A 25,451-nucleotide genomic window follows, 5' to 3' on the forward strand; every position below is an offset into this window, starting at 1 on the left:
TGAGGTCAGGAGTTCGAAACCAGCCTAGCCAACATGGTGAAACCCCGTCTCTACTAAAAATAAATTTTAAAAAAATTAGCCAGACATAGTGGCGGACGCCTGTAATCCCAGCTACTTGGGAGGCTGAGGCAGGAGAATCACTTGAACCTGGGAGGCAGAGGTTGCAGTGAGCTGAGATTGCACCACTGCACTCCAGCCTGGGCAATAGAGTGAGACTCCGTCTCAAAAATAAATAAATAAATAAATAAATAATAAAAATTGGCCAGGCACAGTGGCTCATGCCTGTACCCTAGCACTTTGGGAGGCCGAGGTGGGCAGATCACCTGAGGTCAAGAGTTTGAGACCAGCCTGGCCAACGTGGTGAAACTACATCTACTAAAAATACAAAAACATAAAAATTAGTTGGGTGTGGTGGCAGGCACCTGTAATCCCAGCTACTCAGGAAGCTGAGGCAGGAGAATCGCTTGAACCCAGAAGGCAGAGGTTGCAGTGAGCCAAGATCATGTCATTGCACTCCAGCCTGGGTGACAAGAGCAAAACTCCATCTCAAAAATAAAATAAATAAAATCCACACAGTGAAACCCTTTCTACTAAAAATACAAAAAATTAGCCAGGTGTGGTGGTGGGCGCCTGTAATCCTAGCTACTTGGGAGGGTGAGGCAGGAGAATCGCTTGAACCTGGGAGGCAGAGGTTGTAGCAAGCCAAGATCGCACCACTGCACACCAGCCGGGGTGACAGTGGGAGACTCTGTCTCAAAAAAATAAAATTAAATTAAAATTGAAAAAAGACAGGTCTTGCTGTTGCCCAGGTTGGAGTGCAGTGGCAACTCACAGGCACCATCATAGCTCACTGCAGCCTCAAACTTCTGGTCTCAAGAAATCCTCCCACATCAGCCTCCTGAGTAGCAGAGACTAAAGGCATGCACTACCATGCCTGGCTCCTTTTTAAAAATTTTTTTTCATTTTTTTCATGCCTTTATGCATACAGCTCCTGTCTTTTGACAGGTGTCTATGGTTCTTTGAGCCCTTTCTTACTTTCTGGCACAGATGTTCCAGGCTCATCTTACACTTTCCCTATCTCAGCCCCAGAATCTGCCATTTCCCCGAGAAACCCCAGGTTTTTTATTATCATTTTTTTTCCTTGCTTCCTCATCCTCTGCCTCTCAGCCCCTTCTCTCTCTCTCTCTCTCTCTCTCTTTAGAGATGGAGTCTCGCTCTGTCACCCAGGCTGGAGTGCAGTGGCGCAATCTTAGTTTACAACCTCTGCCTCCCAGGTTCAAGCAATTGTCCTGCCTCAGCCTCCCAAGTAGCTGGGACTACAGGCGCATGCCACTATGCCTGGCTAGTTTTTGTATTTTTAGTAGAGATAGGGTTTCACCATGCTGGCCAGGCTGGTTTTGAACTCCTGACCTTGTGATCTGCCCGCCTCGGCCTCCCAAAATGCTGGGATTAACAGGCGTGAGCCACCACAGCTGGCCCTATTTATTTCTGAGATGGAGTCTTGCTTTGTGGCCCAGGCTGGAGTGCAGTGGCGCAATCTCAGCTCACTGCAACCTCCACCTCCCAGGTTCGAGTGATTCTTCTGCCTCAATTTCCTGAGTAGCTGGGATTACAGGTGCACACCACCACGCCCAGCTAATTTTTGTATTTTTGGTAGAGACGGGGTTTCACATGTTGGCCAGGCTGGTCTCGAACTCCCGACCTCAGGTGATCGACCCGCCTCGGCCTCCCAAAGTGTTGAGATTACAGGCGTGAGCCACCGTGCCTGGCCTATTTATTTACTTACTTATTGAGATGGAGTCTCGCTCTGTTGCCCAGGCTTGAGTGCAGTGGCACAGTCTCGGCTCACTGCAACCTCTGCCTTCCAGGGTTTAAGCAATTCTCCTGCCTCACCCTCCCAAGAAGCTGAGACTACAGGTGTGTGCCATCCTGCTGGCCAATTTTTGTATTTTTTGTAGAGACAGAGTTTCTCCATGTTGGCCAGGCTGGTCTCAAACTCCTGGCCTCAAGCGATCTGCCCACCTCAGCCTCCCAAAGTGCTTGGATCACAGGCATGAGCCGCTGTGCCCGGCCCCCAATTTATTTTATGAGAGAATGGTATTTAGAAACCAAGATCATGGCATAAGGTGTGCTCATTGCTATTGGGCTGTTGCTGCTCCCAGGCCTTCTCCGGGCAAAAAGCTAAGGGATATATGTGTGCACACCTCTACATCTACAGGGTCTTACTCTGTCACCCAGGCTGGAGTGCAGTGGCCCAGTCATGGCTCACCACAGCCTTGGCTTCCCAGGCTCCAGCAATACCCCAGCCTCAGCCTCAAGACTAGCTGGGATTACAGGTGCATGCCACCACGCCTGGCTTATTTTTATATTTTTTGTAGAGATGGGGTTTCACCATGTTGTCCAGGCTGGTCTTGAACTCCCAGGCTCAAGCAATGCACCCAACTTGGCCTCTCAAAATGCCGGACTTTACAGGAATGAGCCTCTGTGCCTGGCCATTTGAAAATTTGTATGCATGAGTGTATTGAAGACCATGGGCTGGGAATAGTGGCTCACGCCTGTAATCCTAACACTTTGGGAGTCCAAGGAGGCAGGATTGCTTGAGCCTGGGAGTTCAAGACCAGTCTGAACAACACGGTGAAACCCCATCTCTACAAAAAAATACAAAAATTAGCTGAGTGTGGTGGTGCACACCTATAGTCCCTGCTACTCAGGAAGCTGAGGCAGAAGGACTGCTTGAGCCTGCGAGGCAGAGTTTGTGGTGAGCTGTGATCATGCCACTGTACTCCAGCCTGGGCAACAGAGTGACACCTTGCCTCAAAAAACAAAAAACAAGAACAAACAAAAACAAAAAAAAAGCAAAAAACAAAAAACCCCAAACCACACTGATACCTCCAATTCCAATCCAATGCCATATACATTTAACTTATTTGACCAATGCCTGTATGCAGCCCCTCTTCCATCACCTCCATCCCTGCACAGATGCCCTCCTTACCACATGACCCTGCCCTGGGCCACCCCACTCAGACATCCCATGCCTGCTCTACTCCTTGTAGATGCCCTCCTCATCTACCCCAGCTGATACCCTCTCCTCTCCACTGGGGGAGTCTACCCGTGGGTTTGCTCTCAGTCACTCGGTCTCTGACACTCTGCACTCCTGCCCCATCCCCAAATAAGTATACCCTCTCCACCCTGCTTGGGCTAATACTCTATGCCAGGCCATTCATCCATTCTTACTCATGGGGACACTCTCCACCCTGCTCAGGTTCCAAACCCTCCTTTGGGTCTCCACAATTCCCCATTCCACCCCCAGGCAGATACCTGCCATGCTCTGCCCACCTAAAGGCTTCAGGGCTTAATTGTTGGGGGAGAAGAGCTTGACAAAGATTTTGGTTTTTATTTTGAGCAGAGAGAAGCTGACTGTGGCATTAAAGACATGAGTTAGCTTGTCTGTTGTTCCCAGAATACCAGCCCGGTAGGGGGAGGGCCTACCTTGTTCACCTCCTTGTCACTCGCATTTTGAGTGTCACCAACCCATGCCCACAGTTCCCTGGAAGATGGCTATGGTTATTGAGCAGAGGCAGGGAGAAGGCCCCAAGAGGCCACATACCTCAAACACGTGTTTGGACGCCCACACATGCAGATGGCAGAAAGCTGCCTTGCCCAAGAAATCAGGCAGTTGCCAGGTGATGGAATTTATGGTGTGCTGAAAGCTTGTCTGCCCTAAAATAGCTCTCTTGCTCAGTCTCAACTAGCAATTTATTTCTTCAGATTTAAGACATGGTGTTTAGGACTGCCTGGGCTACCAGCTAACTAGCTAGGGAAAGGTATGCAGATTGGGTAGAGGAAGGCTGTAAGACAGCAGCAATACTTTCTTTTTTTTTTTTTTTTTGAGACGGAGTCTCACTGTCGCCCAGGCTGGAGTGCAGTGGCGCGATATCGGCTCACTGCAAGCTCTGCCTCCCGGGTTCAAGTGATTCTCCTGCCTCAGCCTCCCAAGTAGCTGGGACTACAGGCGCCCGCCACCGCGCCCAGCTAATTTTTTTGTATTTTTAGTAGAGACGGGGTTTCACCGTGGTCTCGATCTCCTGACCTCGTGATCCACCGCACCTGGCCAATACTTTGTTTCTTATTCCCAACTCTGTTCCTGACTTTGTGTAACCTTGGCAAATAATTTCTAAGGCCTTTTCCTTTATTTATATATATATTTTTTGAGATGTAGTTTCACTCTTGTTGCCCAGGCTGGAGTGCAATGGTGCGATCTCGGCTCACTGCAACCTCCGTCTCCTGGGTTCGTGATTCTCCTGCCTCAGCCTTCCAAGTATCTGGAATTATAGGCAGGCACCACCATGCCCAGCTAATTTTTATATTTTTTTTTAGTAGAGAGGGTTTCACTATGTTGGTCAGGCTGGTCTTGAACCCCTGACCTCAGGTGATCCGCCTGCCTCGGCCTCCCACAGTGCTGGGATTACAGGCGTGAGCCACTGCGCCCGGACTTTTTTTTTTTTTTTTTGAGATGGAGTTTTTGCTCTTATCTCCCAGGCTGGAGTGCAATGGTGCAATCTCGGCTCACTGCAACCTCTGCCTCCCGGGTTCGAGCGATTCTCCTGCCTCAGCCTCCCGAGGAGCTAGGATTATAGGTGTGCCACCACACCCAGCTAATTTTTGTATTTTTAGTAGACACAGAATTTCACCACATTGGCCAGGCTAGTCTTGAATTCCTGACCTCAGGTGATCCACCTGCCTCGGCCTCCCAAAGTGCTGGGAATACAGGCATGAGCCACTGCACCCATTTTTTTTTTTTGAGTCAAGGTCTCACTGTGTCACCCAGGCTGGAATTCTCAGCACCTCAGCCTCCAGGGTAGCCGGGACCACAGGCATGTGCCACCATGCCTGGCTAATTTTTTTAATTTTTTTTTTAGAGACAAAGTCTCAATGTGCTGCCCAGGCTGGTCTCAAACTCCTGAGCTCAAGTGATCCTCCAGCCTCAGCCTCTCAAAGTGCTGGGATTATAGGCATAAGCCACATGCCTGGTCTCTAAAGCCTTTTCAAGAACTGAGGCCTGTGTGTCACACAATTTATTCAGGGCTGGTTCTGTTTGGGGACACTGTCTGCAAGCCAGACACTGTGCTAGGCACACATCCAGCATCCCTATGAGGGAGATGAGGATCTCCTCACTGGATGCTGACATTCACAGAGGTTGACTGACTTCTCCATTACTACACAACTGTGAAGTTCTGGGGCCACGACTCAAACCCAAGTCGACCTGAAACAAGTTCCCAGCTGAGATAGCCCAGGTGTCGGGCCTGGGGCTATGGATTACAGTTTCTCTTTTATGTCAGAGCAGTTCTGATTCGGCTCAATGCCAGAAATATTTACAGTTCCAAGTGTGGGGAGAGCCATCTGGTAGAGTGGCTGGTTTGAGGCTGTTCTTGATGATGATTCCTAGGAGGACTCAGCACCAGCAGCAGGCGATGTTTGCTGAACTCCCCTTTGTGGCTAGGACTGCACTATCCATGGGCATCAGGGAGAAACCTGCTCCTAGGGGGAAAAAACTCCCAGCATTGTCCTAGTTGTGACAAATCCACCAATTCACAAGTGCTTATTTCCTCTGGGGCAGGGATTGTGAGGGGGAAGAGAAGGTGGGGCAGGAGAGATAAAACAGAGGCTGAAAGGTACTATCACCAGAGTCTAAATTCCAAGGCTCATAAAAACGTGGACCTTTATCAAGCCTCAGAAACCTGGCATGTGAATGTTCTCAAAGGGCATTCTGTGGGACCTGGAAGATGCCCACAGTCAAAGACGTGTCAGACCTACCAGTCACCCACAGAACAAATCAAAACCAAAATCTGTCTAATCCAGTGGTTATCAGACTGGGAAAGGGATGGGGGAAGAAAGGATGAGGAGGGCTGGTCGATGGGTATAAAGTGACAATTAGGAGGAGTAAGTTCTGGTATTCTATCACATAGTAGGATGACTATGGTTAACAGTAAGGTATTGGGCCGGGCGCAGTGGCTCACACCTGTAATCCCAACACTTTGGGAGGCCCAGACAGGTGGATCGCTTGAGTTCAGGAATTTGGGACCACCCTGGACAACATAGTGAACCTCATCTCTACAAAAAATACAAAAATTAGCCAGGCGTGGTGACATGCACCTGTAGTCCCAGTTACTTGGGAGGTAAGGTGGAAGGATCACTTGAGCCCAGGTTAAGGCTGCAGTGAGCCATGACTGCACCACTGCACTCCAGCTTGGGTGGCAGAGCGAGACAGTCTCAACATAAATAAAATAAAATAAAATATACCTTCTCGACACCCACATATTTTCTATACACAAAGCTTAAACAGTGACAGTGTTGTTTCCTATATACTCCGAAGTTTAATTCCAGGCTAGCATTTGTTAGACGTTTGAATAGGTAAAAAACAGATTCACAAACTGTGCCAAATATTTTAAATATCAAGGGCAGATGTTAACAGGCCACAAGTTGCACCCCCACTCTTTAAAATAAATTATTGCCTTAAAAAGGCACATAAATTGTTGAACTCTTCCCAAAACAAAAACTTACATGCTTCACATTGGGTTTGCCTTTTCTAGCAGAACTTTAAATAGTTCTTTAAAGATCCTGCTTGGGTGAGATTTGTGGGGAGGCAGAGCAGGGAGGATGGAGGAGCTTGATGATCACTCAGGAATGTCAGTTAATTCAGTTCTACGCAAGAAATAAGTTTGTTACAGAACATTACACATGAAAATATCTTGTCATTAAATGAATTTTTACATAGGAATTTCTTTTTTCTATTTTTTTAAGACGAAGTTCACTCTTGTTGCCCAGACTGGAGTGCAGCGGCTCAATCGGCCCACTGCAACCTCCGCCTCCTGGATTCAAGCAATTATCCTGCCTCAGCCTCCTGAGTAGCTGGGATTACAGGCGCATGTCACCACGACCGGCTAATTTTTGTGTATTTAGTAGAGACAGAGTTTCACCATGTTGGTCAGGCTGGTCTCGAACTCCTGACAACCTCATGATCCACCCACCTCGGCCTCCCAAAGTGCTGGGATTACAGGCGTGAGCCACCACGCCTGGCCAATTTTTTGTATTTTTAGTAGAGATGGGGTTTCATCATGTTGGCCAGGCTGCTGTCAAAACTCTTGACCTCAGATGACCCACCACCCATTGGCCTCCCAAAGTGCTAGGATTGCAGGCATGAGCCACCATGCCCAGCCAGGAATTTTTTTTTTTTGAGACAGTGAGTCCCACTCCGTAACCCAGGCTGGAGTGCAGTGGCACGATCTCAGCTCACTACAACCTCCACCTCCTGGGTTCAAGTGATTCTCCTGCCTCAGCCTCCCCAGTAGCTGGGATTACAGGCACCCACCACCATGCCCAGGTAATTTTTGTACTTTTAGTAGAGACAGGGTTTCGCCATGTTGGCCAAGCTGGCCCTGAACTGCTGATCTCAGGTGATCCACCCCCTCGGCCTCCCAAAGTGCTGGGATTACAGGTGTGAGCCACCATGCCAGCCAAATTTTCACATAGTAATTTCGTAACAAGGTTAGAAACATTTGAAAGGTTAGGCTTGTCCCATCTGAAATACTGCCCAAGGTTGGGGAAAGGAGTTCTTGACCCACACAGAATCCACCCCCAATTCCTGGCCTCAAACCCCTGCTGTCTCCTCTCCTTTCAGGCTGTGAGAGTCCCTCAGTGTCAAGCCCAGGGAGACACTTTTGGCCGTCTCACTGTGAGCCAGCAGGGTGTGTTCATCTCCAGTGGGAGTTTCAGCCACTTCCTTCCTCTGGCTCTCACCACCACTGCTACTGGCCTGTTATCTGTTTCCTGGTCAGAACACACCATCTCTGCCTTGTCAATATAGATAGCATCAAGACAGCACTTGGCATCCTTTTGGCTATCTGCAAGCCTTGCAGGGTAAGGAATACAATACTAAATACCTCAGAACTCTGTTGTGGCATCCTGTAGGAGCAGCACCAGGCATCATCACAGTGAACGGTCACAGGATATCCATCCCTGTACTCTCTGTTCTCTTTAGAGATGGTATTTACACTACAAACTGAAATGCCACAACCAAAAAGGGTAGGGGCTAAGAATGAGGTTGCTGGATCAGTGTTACTTAGAGATGACATCCTAGAGATGTTTTCAGGGTCATCAATCACACCGAAGACCTACCATATGCCACGCACATGTGTACCTCCTCTAATGTCCACAATGACTAGAAAGAAATTTTATCCCCTTTACAAAGATGGAAGAGGAGGCCTAAGAGGGGTGAAGTTCCCCAATTTTGGTTGTTTTCTTGTTTTGCTTCTTGATCAATTTCTCATCCATCTGAACTGCACTTGCTTGCTTCATATGTCACCAGAGAATGAACTAGGACTGGAACCCATCAGTGCCCATGCCCTCCCCAACATTCCAACTGCCTCCCTCCACAGGTTGCTCCCAATCCAGAGGTGGCAGAAGAGGAATTCCAGAGAGGTTAGTGGTGTGTGTGAGGGCCCCAAGGCAGGTCTAGAGGCAGTCCAGCCTGCCAGCCTCACAGGCACACCTAGGAACATTTGCACTGGTGAAAGTCTGTCTCAGAGCCTGCCAAGGGCTCCTGCCACAGGCAACACCTAAAGCTCTTCATACCTTAAGAGAAAGGAAATTCCAAGATAGGAGTGGCAGACACCTCAATTTGCATTTCCCAGAAAGATACCTGCGACTGCAGCCCCTTCTCCCTTTGTAGAGAATATTGGGTACTTTATCTGCCATTTCTCTCCACCTAGCAAGAGTGACTCTTCCATCCATCATGGCAAGGGGAAAAGGTTGAACAGCAGCACACAGCTGCTTATGACCACAGATGAAAACACTCTTGATTGATACATTTTCCCGATCTGCTTTATTATTTATTTTTTTGAGATGCAGTCTCACTGTCACCCAGGCTGGAGTGCAGTGATGCAATCTCGGCTCACTGCAACCTCCACCTCCCAGGTTCAAGTGATGCTCCTGTCTCAGCCTCCTGAGTGACTGGGACTACAGGCTTGTGCCACCATGCCTGGTTAATTTTTGTATTTTTAGTAGAGATGGGGTTTTACCATGTTGGCCAGGCTGGTCTTGAACTCCTGACCTCGTGATCTGACCACTTCGGCTTCTCAAAGTGCTGGGATTACAGATATAAGCCACCGTGTGCGGACCCCCAACTGCTTTAAATGAGCACAGAGTATCAGCATACCACCATGATTAGTTGAAACTCAGAAGCTAGACTGTCTGGGTTCAAATTCTGGGACCTTAGTAGCTACTTACCTTATCCATGTCTTAATTTCCTCATCTGGAAACGAAGATGGACATCAGCACAGTTGTTGTGAAGTTTAAATCAGTTTGTATAAACCACCTAGAAGAGTGACTGGTGGCTGGGCGCCATGGTTCACACCTGTAATCCTTGCACTCTGGGAGGCGGAGGCGGAGGCGGGTGGATCACCTGACGTCAGGAGTTCCAGACCAGTCTGGCCAATATAGTGAAACCTTGTCTCTACTAAAAATACAAAAATTAGCCAGGCGTAGTGGCGTACGTCTTTAGTCCCAGCTACTCAGGAGGCTGAGGCAGGGAGAATCGCTTGAACCCAGGAGGCAGAGGTTGCAGCAAGCCGAGATTGTGCCACTGCAGTCCAGCCTGGGCAACAGAGTGAGACTGCATCTCAAAAACAAAATAAAATAAAATAAAAATAAAATAATTAAAAATAGAAGAGTGACTGGTATACAGCAATCTCTAATGTAAGCATTTACTATTACAGTGTTAATACCCATATTATCAAATAAAATAATCCTCAACACATTTATTCACCAAACTTCCTAACTTAATTTTAAGACAAAATGTAACAATGAATTAATAATCTGTACAAGTGCTGACAGGCACGCAAACTGGTGTGACCTCTATGGAAGGGATTTTGGTAATATCTAACAACCACAGACGCGCATTTACCTTTCGAGTAGGTAGGCCCACTGCTAAGAATTTACCCTGAAGACACATCTCCAAAATAAAACACAAGATATGCAGAAGGTTACTCACTGCAGCATTAGATGTAATAATACAAGACTGCAAACATCCTAAATGCCCATCTGCAGGAGACTGGATGAATCAACAAGGTACATTATACAATTGAATAGGATGTAGCCATAAACAAGAATAAAGATGCTGGGCGCAATGGCTCACACTTGTAATACCAGCACTTTGGGAGGCTGAGGCAGGCGGATCACGAGGTCAGGAGATCGAGACCACGGTGAAACCCCATCTCTACTAAAAAATACAAAAAAAAAAAAAAAAAAAATAGCCGGGCGTGGTGGCGGGCGCCTGTAGTCCCAGCTACTCGGAGAGGCTGAGGCAGGAGAATGGCGTGAACCCGAGAGGCGGAGCTTGCAGTGAGCCGAGATTGCGCCACTGCACTCCAGCCTGGGAGACAGAGCAAGACTCCGTCTCAAAAAAAAAAACAGAATAAACATCTCCATGAACTAATATAAACCAACTTACAGGCAATGTTAAAAAAGTAGATATGATGTGTCCACTCAAAAGGCCTGCAAGTAATAGCATTCAGTAAAATTAAGTATGCCTATCGTCCAGATCTTGGTTTCCAAAAACCAATCTCCCACTAAAAGAAACCAGGGCTCTAGCTGGGCATGATGGCTCACATCTATAATCCCAGCACTCTGGGAGGCAGAGGAGGGTGGATCACCTGAGGTCGGGAGTTCAAGACCAGCCTGGCCAACATGGCGAAACCCGTCTCTACTAAAAATATAAAACTTAGCCAGGCGTGGTGGCACACGTCTGTAATCCCAGCTACTCAGGAGGCTGAGGCAGGAGAATCGCTTGAATTCGGGAAGTGGAGGTTACAGTGAGCTGAGATTGCACCATTGCACTCCAGCCTGGGCAACAGAGCAAGACTGTCTCAAAAAAAAAAAGAAAAGAAAAGAAAAGAAAGAAAGAAAAAAAAAAGAAACCAGGAACCAGGACTCCTTGGAAAAACGGCTGATTCCAGGTCAAAGTCAGGGAAAATGCAAGGTGAGCCTGGAACACCTTTTTGTGCCAGAAAGTAAGAAAATGCTCAGAGATGAAGGGGAGCATATCAAAAGGACATAGTTATATCTGTTAAGAGTATAGTATCCAGAATAGATAAATAACTCTTACAACCCAGTGATAAAAAGTCAAATAGGCTGGGTGCAGTGACTCGTGTATAATCCCAACACTTTGGGAAGCTGAGACACAAAGCAAGACCCTCAAAACAAACATAAAAAACACAAAAGGCAAATAACCTAATTTTAAAATGAGCAAAGAATCTGAATAGACATTTCTCCAAAGATATATAAATGGCCAATACACACATCAAAAGATGCTCCTTAACATCGTTAGTCACTGAGATACCTACCACCTTCATATTCATGAGGATGGTTGTAATTTTTAAAAACCAAAAAAAAACAGGCTAGGTGTGGCGGCTCACACCTATAACTCCAGCACTTTGGGAGGCCAAGGCGGGAGAACCACTGGAGGCCAGGAGTTCAAGACCAGCCTTGACAATCCCCATCTCTAAAAAATAAGATAAAATAAATATGGCTTTACAATGTTATTCTTTCCAGAATTTCTGACAATTTCAAGTGAGAGAGGTAAACATTTTTAGTTATGTGATCAGATACCCCGTATGATTAGCAGAAAATTCAATGTATCTCCAGTGGGATGATTTACCATAAAGCAAGCCACCAAAACTTGTAAGCAGTCTGGATTCGTGTTTATTGAAGCCAGTAATTAGAGACATCTTTTTTTCCCAGGACTAGAAAGCAAGGTTCCACATGACTGCATACTGCACCCGGACAGGGCCACACCCCTGGACTAAGGCTGGTGGGGGATAATCTGCAGTCTTAATTTTAAGTTAGAAACACCAATAAATTTAGTATACAGACGACAGTGAACTTTCACTTACAGCATTAACATTGTTAAGGTCATGATGTACAGAGCAGTCACTTTCAACTTTGTTAAATTAATAAAACATGACAATGTCTTCAGTTTAAATACCGATTTTAAAATGCCAATCAAAAAAAAGTGCAAACAAAATAACAATCTAGCAGCATATCTGTTGCATTTTTAGGAAAGACCAATTCTTGGCCGTTATCTCAGCCACATATTCAAAGTTGGGCTTTTCTCTGATTTTTTTCTTTTAAAGACAAACAGCAGATGTAACCATTATAATGTGCATAAATAGTCATAAAATTGTCTTTAACAGTCTACCATACAAGTGTACTCTGCAAATAAAATGAATTTTACTTTAAAAACTAAAGGCTGTTTAATATTTGGCCTTTGGTTCCAATGCTTGAAAATCCCAAAATAACAAAACTCATCTCCCTTCCTCCCATCTCCCAAAAAGAACCCTGCAGCTCCCCAAAGTTGGTAGACTTTGGCAACCACTGAGTACATGACACTATGTATCAGCTTCTTCTGATACTAGGAGCTTCCACTTGTCATGAGTAAATAAAAGTGGTCTCCAAGAAACCTTCCTTCACAAGACATGTCTTAGCATTTCATCAGTTTTAGTATATTTTATATTGACACAAAAAGTGCTTATCAGTTCAAATGATAAAAAATAAAGACAAATTAAAATTTTGCATTAAAATTTAAAATTATACCACATCCCTCTTCGGCATGTGCCTTTCCAGGAATTCTTGTTTCTGAGGTCAGTCATTTTACTCCCAGGGACTAAGCGACCCCACCTTTAGTGAGGCCACAAGCTGTTTGGCATCTATTGGTCACTACACCACAATTATCATTCTACAGTCAGTTTACTGTCATTACCTAGACAACCTGGTAATTGGAAGCCACAATACATTTGTTTTTTAAAAAACTGAATTAAAAAAGGAAAAAAATAGTATATCTCAACAATAAAACTGGCACAAGAAACGTTTCTATTAGAAAGGCAAGTTGATACTCAGCTTTCTCCTTAACAGTGTTCAGACCTTTACAAAAGCAATTCAAGAAAGTCTTCAAAGAGTCTTGACACAACATAGGATATTAAGTTATCCCCAGTACTACATTAGTGGTCAGTCAAATCTGGTATGTAAAAGTAATGACATTAGGGAAGTTATGCTGAGACACAGTACAACAAACATTCATATAAAAAAAGTAAACTCCACATGGTGAACTGTGGTTTTTTCCCTTGGTTTGACAACATTTTATACATTAAATTCATGGTAGTGTTTGCATTTAAATGCTGTCATATATAAAATTAAAAGTGCAATTTCAAATCCACAGAAATCATTTCCAGAATGGTGGTATAACATGACAATGTGCATGAATTTGCCCTAGGTGGGGAGACACCTGAAACTCTTATTTCCATAAGAAAAAAAATGCTACATTTTATGAAAACACCTAATGAGAGAAATGTATCATTTCCATTTTCTGTATAAAACATTCACACTTATCTGTCCATCTCATAGCACTGATCAGACCAGGAAGCTAGGAAAAGACCCTTTTGCATCAGTGGAACTCCTTGAAGCTTTCCACAAATCATAAGGCAGGGCTTGGTACGAGCCAATTAACCAGAGTGCAATTACATTAAAAACCTCCCCCAAACTTTCCGTGGCACATTGCATTATGGTAAAACCAGAGGTTGATCACCTATTTTCTATTAGTTACGCCAGCCTATGGTAGTAAAAACAAAAAATTTAATTTAAAAAACAAAGCAGGAGCTATTTAGACAACAAAATTCAAAGTAAACTAATTTTGTAACTGCTGACTTTGAAGACATCCCACAGTGACTGTCTGCCCCACAACACATATCCGTTGAGCCCAGTACCTCTCACGAGGACATAGCCTGGGCCAAGCACACGGGTCCTGGGCAGCTGCCATCGTTCCCACCCCTGGGTCAGCTCCGCCTGACTCAGGCACCCCCACAATTAGTACATCTTTCATAAGTTAAAGATGCATTCAAAATAAGCCTAATTCTCATTTTGCTTAGTGTTTTGTTTGGAAATGCTTCTAACAATGATTCTTCAACTTCTACTGAATGCACAGTATTTACTGACACTGCTCATCTCCTCCTCCTTCCACCTCCCTCAACATTCAGCTTCCCCACCATCACTTGTCTCATTACTCCTTCTCATCTTTCTTTCATGGACTTTCTGCTACTTAATCTGCTTCCCAAGAACAAGTGAATTTACTAACATGAAACTGGTCAGACTAACCATCATCTTACCAATGATTTCTTGGTCTCATTTGCTCCACCCTGATAGAAAGTGGGCCCTCTTTCTTTCACTCTACCTTCCCCTCCACAAGAAGCCCAGATGTGCTTGCCTCCCACAAAAGAGCCACATGCCCCAGAGTCCAAGGGTTATCCTTAACAAAGGGTCTGACATGTAACCTTCCTAAATGTGCATTTCACACTCGGACAAGCCAATGAAGTTTTTTTTTTTTTTTTTTTAAAGTTCATCTCCCCTGCCCCAAAAAACTGATAGCATGTGCCATATCAGAAAAATCCTGGTCTTAGCAGATCAATATACATAGTTATTTGGTCATTCGACATATGCACTTTTTAAGGAGGTTCAGGCTTCATTTTCTGTTGAAGAGTTTGTTACCATAGAGTCTGGCTTTCGAGTCATTCTATCCAGTTCTTCCTGAACATTTGACAACACAGTCTTTTGTCCTGGAAAAAAAGCAAAAAAGGAAAGTAATGATGTGAGAAGAGGAAATAATTTTTTTTAAAGGAGCATTTGAAATTATACGCCTTCTATAATCACTTGATGACAGTAACCTTAATAAGAATGAGGAAAGCCTTTTTCTACTGCAGTGGAGAGGAGACCCCAACTCAGCACATCCTAATCCCAAAAGTCACAGGCCAGTGCTTCCTCCAACTCCAAGGGAGTGACTTTGACTGCTCCCTGGCGGGGGGTGCCTGTGTGCCAAATACAAGAACCTTTCTGCTGTTTCTCTGCAGTTTTCCTCAGCTTTGGGTGGTGGCCGCTGCCGGGCATCGGCTTCCAGTCCGCAGAGGGCGAGGCGGTGTGGACAGCGGCCCGGCACCCAGCGCCCCACCGCCCGCCTGTCCGCCGCGCCCCGAGCCCGCCGCTTCCTATCTCAGCGCCCTGCTGCCGCCACCACGGCCCAGCGAGCGGCCCTGATGCAGGCCATCAAGTGTGTGGTGGTGGGAGATGGAGCTGTAGGTAAAATTTGCCTACTGATCAGTTACACAACCAATGCATTTCCTGGAGAATATATTCCTACTGTCTTTGACAATTATTCTGCCAATGTTATGGTAGATGGAAAACCGGTGAATCTGGAATTATGGGATACAGCTGGATAAGATTATGACAGATTACGCCCCCTATCCTATCCGCAAACAGATGTGTTCTTAATTTGCTTTCCCCTTGTGAGTCCTGCATCATTTGAAAATGTCCATGCAAAGTGGTATCCTGAGGTGCGGCACCACTGTCCCAACACTCCCATCATCCTAGTGGGAACTAAACTTGATCTTAGGATGATAAAGACACGATCGAGAAACTGAAGGAGAAGAAGCTGACTCCCATCACCTATCCATGTCAGCAGGGTCTAGCCATGGCTAAGGAGATTGGTGCTGTAAAATACCTGGAGTGCTCGGCGCTCACACAGCGAGGCCTCAAGACAGTGTTTGACGAAGTGATCCGAGCAGTCCTCTGCCCACCTCCCGTGAAGAAGAGGAAGAGAAAATGCCTGCTGTTGTAAATGTCTGAGCCCCTCATTCTTGGTCCTGTCCCTTGGAACCTTTGTACGCTTTGCCCAAAAAGAAAAAACGGTGGAGCCTTCGCACTCAATGCCAACTTTTTGTTACAGATTAATTTTTTCCATAAAACCATTTTTTGAACCAATCAGTAATTTTAAGGTTTTGTTTGTTCTAAATGTAAGAGTTCAGACTCACATTCTATTAAAATTTAGCCCTAAAATGGGAAAAAAAAAAAAAAAAAAAAGAACCTTTCTGAAAACCCTCTCACCACCCAACCCTGACCCCTGTGCACTCTTCACCATCTTCCTAGAGGTAGTACCTGAATTTCAGCAATGCAGGAAACTATTTTCTGTGCCCCAGATAGGTGTTTTTGTTTATAACATTCTAGACTGACTCAAATGGATAGCCTGAAAACATTATGTTTCAATAAGAATAAGAGGCCGGGCGCGGTGGCTCACGCCCGTAATCCCAGCACTTTGGGAGGCCGAGGTGGGCGGATCATGAGGTCAGGAGATTGAGACCATCCTGGCTAACACGGTGAAACCCCATCTCTACTAAAAATACAAAAAATTATCAGGGCGTGGTGGTGGGCGCCTGTAGTCCCAGCTACTCGGGAGCCTGAAGGGGGAGAATGGCCTGGACCTGGGAGGCGGAGCTTGCAGAGAGCCGAGATCGCACCACTGCACTCCAGCCTGGGTTACAGAGCAAGACTCCGTCTCAAAAAAAAAAAAAAAGAAATAAGATAGTTCAGTCCTGCACAAAGTCTGTACTTGTGTTTTTCTGCTGTCAGATGCTAACAGGCCTAGAAATAGACACCTATTTCCCAGAACGGAATACTACCAGCCCAGAGGCTGGGCCGCTAGACCAGACTCTGAGTTTCTTAGAACATGGGAGCCACTGGAGGCCCAGGCTGCCCCAAGTGATTTCCTGAGGGTCTCCTCTACCCTGAAGACATCAATTAGGGAAAACAATGTATAAACATACCTTATAGCCAATGGAAAATGGAAAGCAAAGACCCCTTAAAATGTCCTCCAGCTTCTTGGGAAAATGTGTAATTCCCAAGGAAAATATGTTTTGTTTTGTTTCAGAGATCTCCAAGACATAGACCTGCCCTACCTGCTTACATGGAAGGACAGGTGGGTGGCTGCCACAGAGGTGTGTATGTGACAAGTAGGGAGCTTCAGGGAGGAGGAGGCCCTGACTCTGCAGTGAGACAGTGAGGGTTCACAGCAAAATTAGGGGCAGTGGAGTAAACAAAAATCCTTACAAAGCATCACAGAAAAAAAAAATAGAACAAATAAAACATCACTGGTTCAGAACAACTAAGGCTTTAGAATAATTTTAAAAAATTAAAAGTAGGCCAGGTGCACTAATCCCAGCACTTTGGGAGGCCGAGGCAGGTGGATCACCTGAGGTCAGGAGCTCGAGAACAGCCTGGCCAATATGGCGAAAAACCGTTTCTACTAAAAATACAAAAAAATTAGCCAGATGTGGTGGCACGTGCCTGTAGTCCCAGCTACTTGGGAGGCTGAGGCAAGAGAATTGCTTGAACCCAGGCGGCGGAGGTTGGTAGTGAGCTGAGATCATGCCACTGTACTCCAGCCTGGGCGACAGAGCAAGATTCCATCTCTATTTAAAAAAAAAAAAAATGTCAGCTGCGGGTGGTGGCTCGCAGCACTTTGGGAGGCTGAAGTGGGCGGATCACAAGGTCAGGAGTTCGAGACCAGCCTGGCCAATATGGTGAAACCCCATCTCTACCATAAACACAAAAATTAGCTGGGCGTGGTGGTGCGTGCCTGTAGTCCCCGCTACTCAGGAGGCTGAAGCAGGAGAATCACTTGAACCCGGGAGGCAGAGGTTGCAGTGAGCCGAGATCACACCACTGTACTCTAGCCGGGGCAACAGAGTGAGATGCTGTCTCAAAAAAAAAAAAAAAAAAAAAAGTCACTGGTACACCCTCCATGGACCATGACTTCTACTGGAGAGGTTCTACAACAGGGCCACATATGTAATTTAGGCTATACCTCAACTCACCCAACACCCAGTTCCCGAGAACCCAAATGTACACAAATCCTACTCTCAATGTGCCAAGGAAACTTGCATGGTAGCAAGGCAATCCCACTGAAAGCACGGCACACTGCTCAATAGGAAATGAAGACCTGCTTCCTTGCTTGGCTATTCAGGACACTGCAGGGTCTGCAGGGCAGGTGTCTGTCTCTCCATCCTTGCAGCACTACTCAACCACAAGAGTCACAGGTCTCCAGGGCCCTTCTGTACCTGACTTCTTGGCTGTGCTCTGCACCCCACCAGCACCAGGACTTCCAGGAGAGCCTGTCTTTTTACTCAACAGACTGTTGAAGAAGCTGGCCAACACCCCTTCACTTGCTGCATTATCTAAGGAAAATTAAAGGAAAAAAAAGCATCATATAAACTGGAAGACTTACACAAAATTAAACACCGTAGTTCTCAGCTTGGCATTAGCCACTTGTGGCTATCAGCTTCCTAGGATTTTGATAACATTCATTCGCTATGATGCCTTTACACTGCTACTGCTAAGGCTACTTAGCATGATTACTAAGCGGAACCATGTTTACATTTCCCACTTGTTTGGGGGCAGAATAGATAACCTGTGTTCCACACCACCTCCCCGTCCATGAGACAGTGTTTTTCAAAGTTGCATGAGCACTTAACATTGCAAACCTGCTGTGAAAAGCTCACATCCTGAATAGAAGACACCCATCAAACATGCAAGCATTAAATAAAACTGTTTTTTAATGATTTTACTGCAGGCAGTATCTGTGAGTATCACTAAGTTACTGGGATAAAAGCTACTTAATCTGAAAAGTAATTGAGCTTGACAAGAGAAGTGAAGGGGGAAAAATCCCCACAATTCATAGATAGTCATCATATAAACATAATGAGAAACAAAAGCTACAGATTCAAAATACACATTTTAAAGTGACTCCCTCTGCCAGGCGTGGTGGCTCACGCCTGTAATCCCATCACTTGGGGAGACCATGGGCGTAGGACTGCTTGAGGCTAGGAGCTTGAGATCAGCCTCGGCAACATAAGTGAGACCCCCTACCTCTATAAAAAATATTTTTGTTTGTGTTTTTCTGAGATGGAGTCTTGCTCTGTCACCCAGGCTGGAGTGCAATGGCACAATCTCGGTTCACTGCAACCTCCACCTCCCGGGTTCAAGCTGTTCTCTTGGCTCTGCCTCCCGAGTAGCTGGGATTACAGGTGTCCACCATTACACCTGGCTAATTTTTGTATTTTTAGTACAGAGGTTTCACCATGTTGGCCAGGCTGGTCTCAAACTCCTGACCTCAAGTGATCTACCCGCCTCAGCCTCCCAAAGTGCTGAGATTACAGGATTATAGGCTTGAGTCACCACGCCCGGCCTTTTTTTTTTTTTTTTTTTTTTTTTTTTAAACAGTCTCTCACTCTGTCACCCTGGCTGGAGCGTGGTGGCATAATCACAGTTCAACTGCAGCCTCTATGCCCTGGGCTCAAGCAATCCTGCCGCTTCATCCACTTGAGTAGCTGGGACTAGAGGCAAGCACCATCATGCCCAGCTAATTTTTCAATTTTCTGTAGAGGCGAGGTCTCACTATGTTGCCCAGGCTAGTCTCGAACTCTTTAGCTCAAGCGATCCTCCCACCTTGGCCTCCCAGAGTACTAGGATTATAGGCAAGAGCCACTGCATCTGGCCTACAATAAAAATTAAAAAAATTAGCTGGGCATGGTGGCACACGCCTATAGTCCCAGCTACTCCGGGGTTGACATGGGAGGATCACTTGAACCCAGGAGTTTGAGGCTGCAGTGCACTATGATTGCATCACTGTGCCACAGGCTGGGTGACAGAGTGAAACCGTCTCTAAAAAAATAAAGTTACTATTTTGCATTCCTCCCTGAAAGAATGCACAGGGCCTAAGCGAGGTCTCACACAGAGCCAGGTGCATGGGCTACCAATTCTAACAAAGGAACAGGCCCTGGTCTCTGCCTACATTGGACCTTCCTCCTCTGGAATGGGGTAAATGGAAAGTAGCCCTTATCGGGGAAGAGAATATCCTGGCTTCCATGAATCTCCACCTTATAGACTCAGCCACCCAGCCCCTGCAGGGCTCAGGTCTAAAACTAAACTACTCTCCAAAGAGACATACGTTTGAGGAATACATACTTTTGATGTTTGGGTCCGGCTTTTTTACTGACGTGCCTGGGGAGGAGCTAGGCACACTGGCTGGCCCTCCCCGACCCTGGGTCCTTGGAGAGCCAGAGGGTCCTCTTGCAGGAGATTCCTAAGTCCAAAAGCAGCTAAGGTCACACACAGGCATAACAATAACAAAAAATACATATGCCACAAATGGAGACATGCTTCTGCAGGATATTTTTCACAGGCTATGGTACAGCACTGGGAGTATGCTCTCAATTCAAGCCCTTTCTGGATCTGTTTCTCCTGAGAGAAAGACATTCAGATAACAAAGCCAGCTCACTCTAATTCCCAGAGTTGTATTCTTTCATCAGAAACTTCTTGAGTTTCTTTTATATTTCTGGTCATGGGTCTTTAGGGAAACCAAATTCCCACTGAAAATACAAAACCCACACAAATATAAGCTCTCGCAAATAATGGTATAAAGTTTGACGACACCCACAACACTGGGCCTTGACCCTCTGTTTAGTGTAAGGTACTCACAGAAGCTCTCGTGGGCGTAGCTGGTTGCTTGGCAAGGAGTGACTGCAAAGAGAGGGACAAACTAGCCATTAACCAAGGCCTGCAGAGAGCACTGAAGGTCTAGAGAAAAACTACTCCAAGTACTCCACTAGAGGGCACTATTAACAACAAGTCCTGTTTTATACCACAAATGCCAAAAAATTTTAATTGAGCCATTTGGTATATGGTGAAAAAAAAAAATACTCCAAGTAACCAGTTTCGAAGCTAAGGAAGCAAGCAAGGGACAGAAAGGAAAAAGATGGAAAAAGAAGGAAACAGTTGGAAAAAGAACCATCAAAACTTCCTGCTGACCTGCCTGTACCATTGGGCGGATGATAGGTGGACCCAGGACACATCTAACAATAATCTGGGTGACAGAAATGGGAAGTCTGCATTCTAAACCGTCAGCTTGGGGAAGTTACTCTCCTCACCTGCAAAATGGGCATCACTTGCCTTTATGTACAGGGCTGTGTGAGGCTACATGAAATAATGGAAGTGTGGTCAGGTTACTGTCAACATAGGAAGTATTACGCCAGAAAACCACATTTCCAAAGAAAGAGCACTTAAAAGACGCGAATCCTACTATTCCTGTAGGAGAGTCTGCAAGGCAGGCAGGTGATCTCTTAAGGGAGGTGGTCCATCCCCAACTAATCCTAGAAATAGGAGGGAATGAGGAGATCTGGTTTCAACCCCTCTACCACTGCAAGCTCTTTGTGACTCCCCACATGCAGACAACCCCAATCCCACCCTAGGAACTGGCATTTCATGCATGAGAAGGCCTCTGTTCTAACCTCACTGGTCTTCTTACCTGTTGCTTCATTAGGAACACCTGCTCATCTTCTGCTGCCAACTCTTTGTCGTGGACCAGCTGTGAAGCAACATACATGTTTGTGGCCACAGGCCAAGAATACTCCTAACCACTGTCAAACTTCATGCCGAAAGGAGAGTCTGAGGCTCAGGCTTCAACACAGGTCTGAGAGATCCCTGCTGAGACTGCAGAGTAATATTTTTCTAGCCTGGCACAGACCTCTCCCCAAACCAGCTGCAGCATGTAGCCAACTGGCGTCTTTAAGTCTGGCAGGTTCTAAACACCTCAGGGTCTGCAGGACATCACATGAGGGGATCCAGTAACAGTAATCCAGAGGCAACGGCAGCACTGGCAGGACTTAATGGGAAACACCACCAACTCCAAGTGGGCATTCCATCACTCCTGCCCACCAGCCCTGGGCCATTTACGTAACACCAGACCTCATTTAAAGATCAACAAAAAGGCCCTGGGACTTACTACTCCCCACCACCCCCTACAAACTATACAATGTGTAAGACCTGTTTCTTTATAGTTTTTTTTTTTTTTTTTTTGAGACGGAGTCTTGCTCTTGTCGCCCAGGCTAGAGTACAGTGGCCCGATCTTGGCTCACTACAACCTCCGCCTCCCAGGTTCAAGCAATTCTCCTGCCTCAGCCTCCCAACTGCTGGGATTACAGGAATGAGCCACCATGCCCCATCTTTATAGGCTTCTTTTTGCATTAAAAAACACCTAAACCCTTTTTCTTCTTTTCTATTTTTTTTTTTTGATATGGAGTCTCGCTCTGTTGGCAGGTTGGAGTGCAGTGGCGCAATCTGGACTCACTGCAACCTCTGCCTCCCAGGTTCAAGTGATTCTCGTGCCTCAGCCTCCCAAGTAGCTGGGATTACAGGCGCCTGTCACCATACCTAGCTAATTTTTGTATTTTTAGTGGAGATGGGGTTTTGCCATGTTGGCCAGGCTGGTCTCAAACTCCTGACCTCATGTGATCTGCCTGCCTTGGCCTCCCAAAGTGCTGGGATTACAGGCGTCAGCCACCGCACCCGGCCCTAAACCCTTAAAGCAATTGTCTTTGACTACCTTTCTCACGGGAGGTTTCACAATAAAGTCTTCATATGCATCTTCTGGCTTCACGGTTGTAAAATTTTCGTGTAAAATAGCTATTTTCTTTTCATTGTCCCAGCCTGCAGGTCTAAAGGCAAAGAGAGAGGGACTGAATTGCTTTTTCTGGGGCTGCCTTAGAGCATACTCAGATCACATTCGGGACTCCTGGGTAGGACCCTTCTCACAAGATATAGTGTGTAGTTGTTGGGGGTTGTTTGTAGCTTTTGGCAGATGTGCCAAAATACACTGTGGTATAATCCATCGGAACAACATCGCAGGTCCTGCTCCACACTGAATTCATGGGCCCAAGGTCTAAGGAGCCAGTATGAGATCTGATTCCACAGGCTGCCCCACTCAAAGCATTTAGCACTCTCCCACAACTCCGCCTAGAAGAGCAAGGACACAGTGGAGTGCTGTTTCGACAGAGAAAAGGATGCAGAGAGCAGCACAGAAGGCAGAGCTCAGGATGGGATGGTTTTCTTGGGCTCTGTCATGGCTCCCCTCCTGTGGGTTGTTTCTCTAAGAATTCTTTCAACAGTTATCTTGTGGACTGGTTCATTAACTTTGCTGGCATGGGAGGATGTGTCTTAGAACCAAGGGGCAAGCAGGGCCTGTGTTTATCCTAGACCCCAAACCAGAGGAGCACAGAGTCCTTGAGGTTCCTACACCGGTGCTGGCCAGCTCAACATCACAGGGTAGGATGGCACCCAAGTTCCATTATGTGAAGCCACAGCCTAGGGTTCCCACCTGAATCCCTTAAAGGTAGCAATGGTAAAATGTCCTGTATGACACACTTTTGAACTCAAGCAGCTCTGAAAGATGGCAACTGACTGACTGTTCTCACAGGCCTCTCATTCTCCATCTGACTTCTACTCCATAGCTCTATAATCAAGAGGGTGCTTAGCCAGGGTGCTCCACCCCAATATCCTTGCTGACTTTGCCAGTCACCAGAGAGGTAACTACCAACAGGACCAAATGTGCAAAGGGGCTGGGCATGATTGAGATACTGCCGTGAGCCATGCAGCCTTCGGAAGCTGAGAGATGCTTCTTCATTCCAGACCAGTCCCAAATCCAACCGGTCTCCTTGCTCCTAGGGATGACATGTGATTTGGATACCAAGTGATTCCAAACACACCTCTCACTGGGCTTGTGCCTTTGGTGCCTGCCTGACTGCTCTGAACAACTCTCTAAAATCAGCCCAAGCCTGTAGGTATGCCATCTATGACTAGCCTGAGTGACACTCTCCTTGACTGTGCAGGAGGCAACCCAATTCCCTGAGAGCTCCTGGCTTTCACATTTCCAGCCTCTCACAGACTGCTCTCCCTGGCTCCCCCTATTGCAGTTCTTTCCAGTCCGCCTGGGATCTACCACTTGTCTTCCAGCATCACCCTCCTGCTTTCCCTGCCATACTTCCTCCATAACCCCATCACTGCCCTTCCCTTCTTCAGCTGTGTATGTCCCCTCTACAGTGCCATATGCAAGGAACACGTATCATTCATTTCTGTGTTCCTTGCAGAGAACCTGAGCACCTAATGGGTGCTGAGTAAGGTTTCCTGAATGAATAATGTAATTGTTTGTTAAGTCAGGAGGATACTGAAGCCTGAACATCAATCTGCTAACACAAGTCCTGTCAGAGACCACAGCTTCATGTTTATGCATCCAGCAACACTATGATTCTCCAGTGAGAGAAAGACACCAGCTTAGGAAAACAGGTATCCAAGTCTCTATCGAGGACAATCAATCCCAGTGGCTCCCAAAATGTGAAATGCCAGAAACACAGCAAGCACTTAATATAGCCAAAGCCCGTGCTGACAGAGATGTCGAGAGGATGTTTGCAATCATCCCTGCCAACAAGCAGATAAAGCAGGCACTTTAACAGAAGACATTCAGGATCCCCCAAGCACAATTCCCTATATTCCCTCCCCAGCCAGTATTTTACCAGAGTTGACAGTGAGTGCCAAAAATGGCTGGCTTAGGTTTTGGCAACTTGCTCTCGAGGAAGAAAGGCAGCACCCCTGACCACACCACCCACTTCCCTCAGGCAGATGTCTCATAATCCGGAAAGGAAGAGAGAGAGAAGGTGCAGTGAGAGAGCTGGCTGTAGAGGACACAGACAGACGGCACCTTCCTTGAAGGGGTAAAATGTAAAAAGCAAATGTACTTTAAAAAGAAGAGTTCAAAGCATCATCTCAAAATAACTCACATAAAAACGGCATCCTTTTCCACAACTAAGGCAGGGGTGGTGAAGTGGAAACCGTATGTTTTATGAACAATATACTTATACAGCAAGTCGAGGTTTTTCTCTTCTTTCACTGATGTGTAAATCAAGGCAGCTCCATCTAATCAATCTGCTTAAGAAAAATCAATTCACTGCAGGAGGAGACAAAATCAAACACATACAACCTCAAAGTACTACTCATAGGTTGATCAGTTTTTGATCAATACATGAGCAACAGAAAGCATTACAATTTTAAAAACTAAAACGCTTATAGTATTACACAGGCATACTGCACACTGGTAAAAAATAAATAAATAAAAAAGTAAAAAGGTCATAGTAGCAGATGAATGAAGTCAAAAGCATAAAGCTATGTTGATGCTAGTGGGCTGTGCAGTTTATTTTTTAACATGTAAATTGTTGTCTTGATCCCACAGATTACTTCCTGAGAAGTAAAGTATTGGCTCTGGGGTTAGCCCAGGAAAACACTCTCAGAATATCAAGGTACACAGACTCCTTCCCAGGCAGATGCCTACATGCAACCAAATTTATCATTAAACCCAACTTTTGAGGGATGGGTGCCAACAGGCTAATGGGCCATCCCAAAAAAGATAGCAGGAACTCATCTCTCACCTCCACCCGAGGGTGTGGAACCATAGCACCAACTGCTACTGGCTTTTTACAGTAACAGGACTCAAAAGACTGCAGACACCACCTCTCTATCATGGACAGCACAAAACATAAACATATGGGAAACACCAGTAGCCTATAAAACAATACCCTGTTTGGTAATTGACCTTTTCTACCTAAAAGCAAAGTTTAAAAATATTTCTAAGACAGTATGATAAAAGTAACGTGATGATAAAATGATCACATTAAATTCTTAATAGGAAAGCTTAT

The 25,451-nt window shown here is 45.9% G+C and overlaps 1 protein-coding gene and 1 pseudogene across 2 annotated transcripts in view; one reads left to right on the forward strand and one right to left on the reverse strand.

Annotated features, from left to right (window-relative positions):
- Positions 1–12,026: 12,026 nt before the first annotated feature.
- DYNC1LI2 (dynein cytoplasmic 1 light intermediate chain 2) overlaps positions 12,027–25,451 on the reverse strand; it is a 32,269-nt gene continuing 18,844 nt past the window's right edge. The window contains exons 7-13 of one of the 2 annotated variants that reach the window (XM_032157555.2): positions 24,540–24,675; positions 22,313–22,424; positions 21,236–21,295; positions 20,410–20,451; positions 19,897–20,014; positions 17,991–18,107; positions 12,027–14,660 (exon numbers count right to left, since the gene is read on the reverse strand). In XM_032157555.2, the coding sequence (XP_032013446.1) occupies positions 14,560–14,660; positions 17,991–18,107; positions 19,897–20,014; positions 20,410–20,451; positions 21,236–21,295; positions 22,313–22,424; positions 24,540–24,675 (686 nt within the window). In that variant the 3' untranslated portion in view covers positions 12,027–14,559. The remainder of the gene's footprint in view (positions 14,661–17,990; positions 18,108–19,896; positions 20,015–20,409; positions 20,452–21,235; positions 21,296–22,312; positions 22,425–24,539; positions 24,676–25,451) is intronic. The other variant, XM_032157557.2, reaches the window with a different exon arrangement.
- LOC116471355 (ras-related C3 botulinum toxin substrate 1-like) lies at positions 14,919–16,164 on the forward strand (annotated as a pseudogene).

The sequence above is a fragment of the Hylobates moloch genome, unplaced genomic scaffold (assembly GCF_009828535.3).
Source record: "Hylobates moloch isolate HMO894 unplaced genomic scaffold, HMol_V3 SCAFFOLD_6, whole genome shotgun sequence".
In the NCBI taxonomy this organism is placed as follows: Eukaryota; Metazoa; Chordata; class Mammalia; order Primates; family Hylobatidae; genus Hylobates; species Hylobates moloch.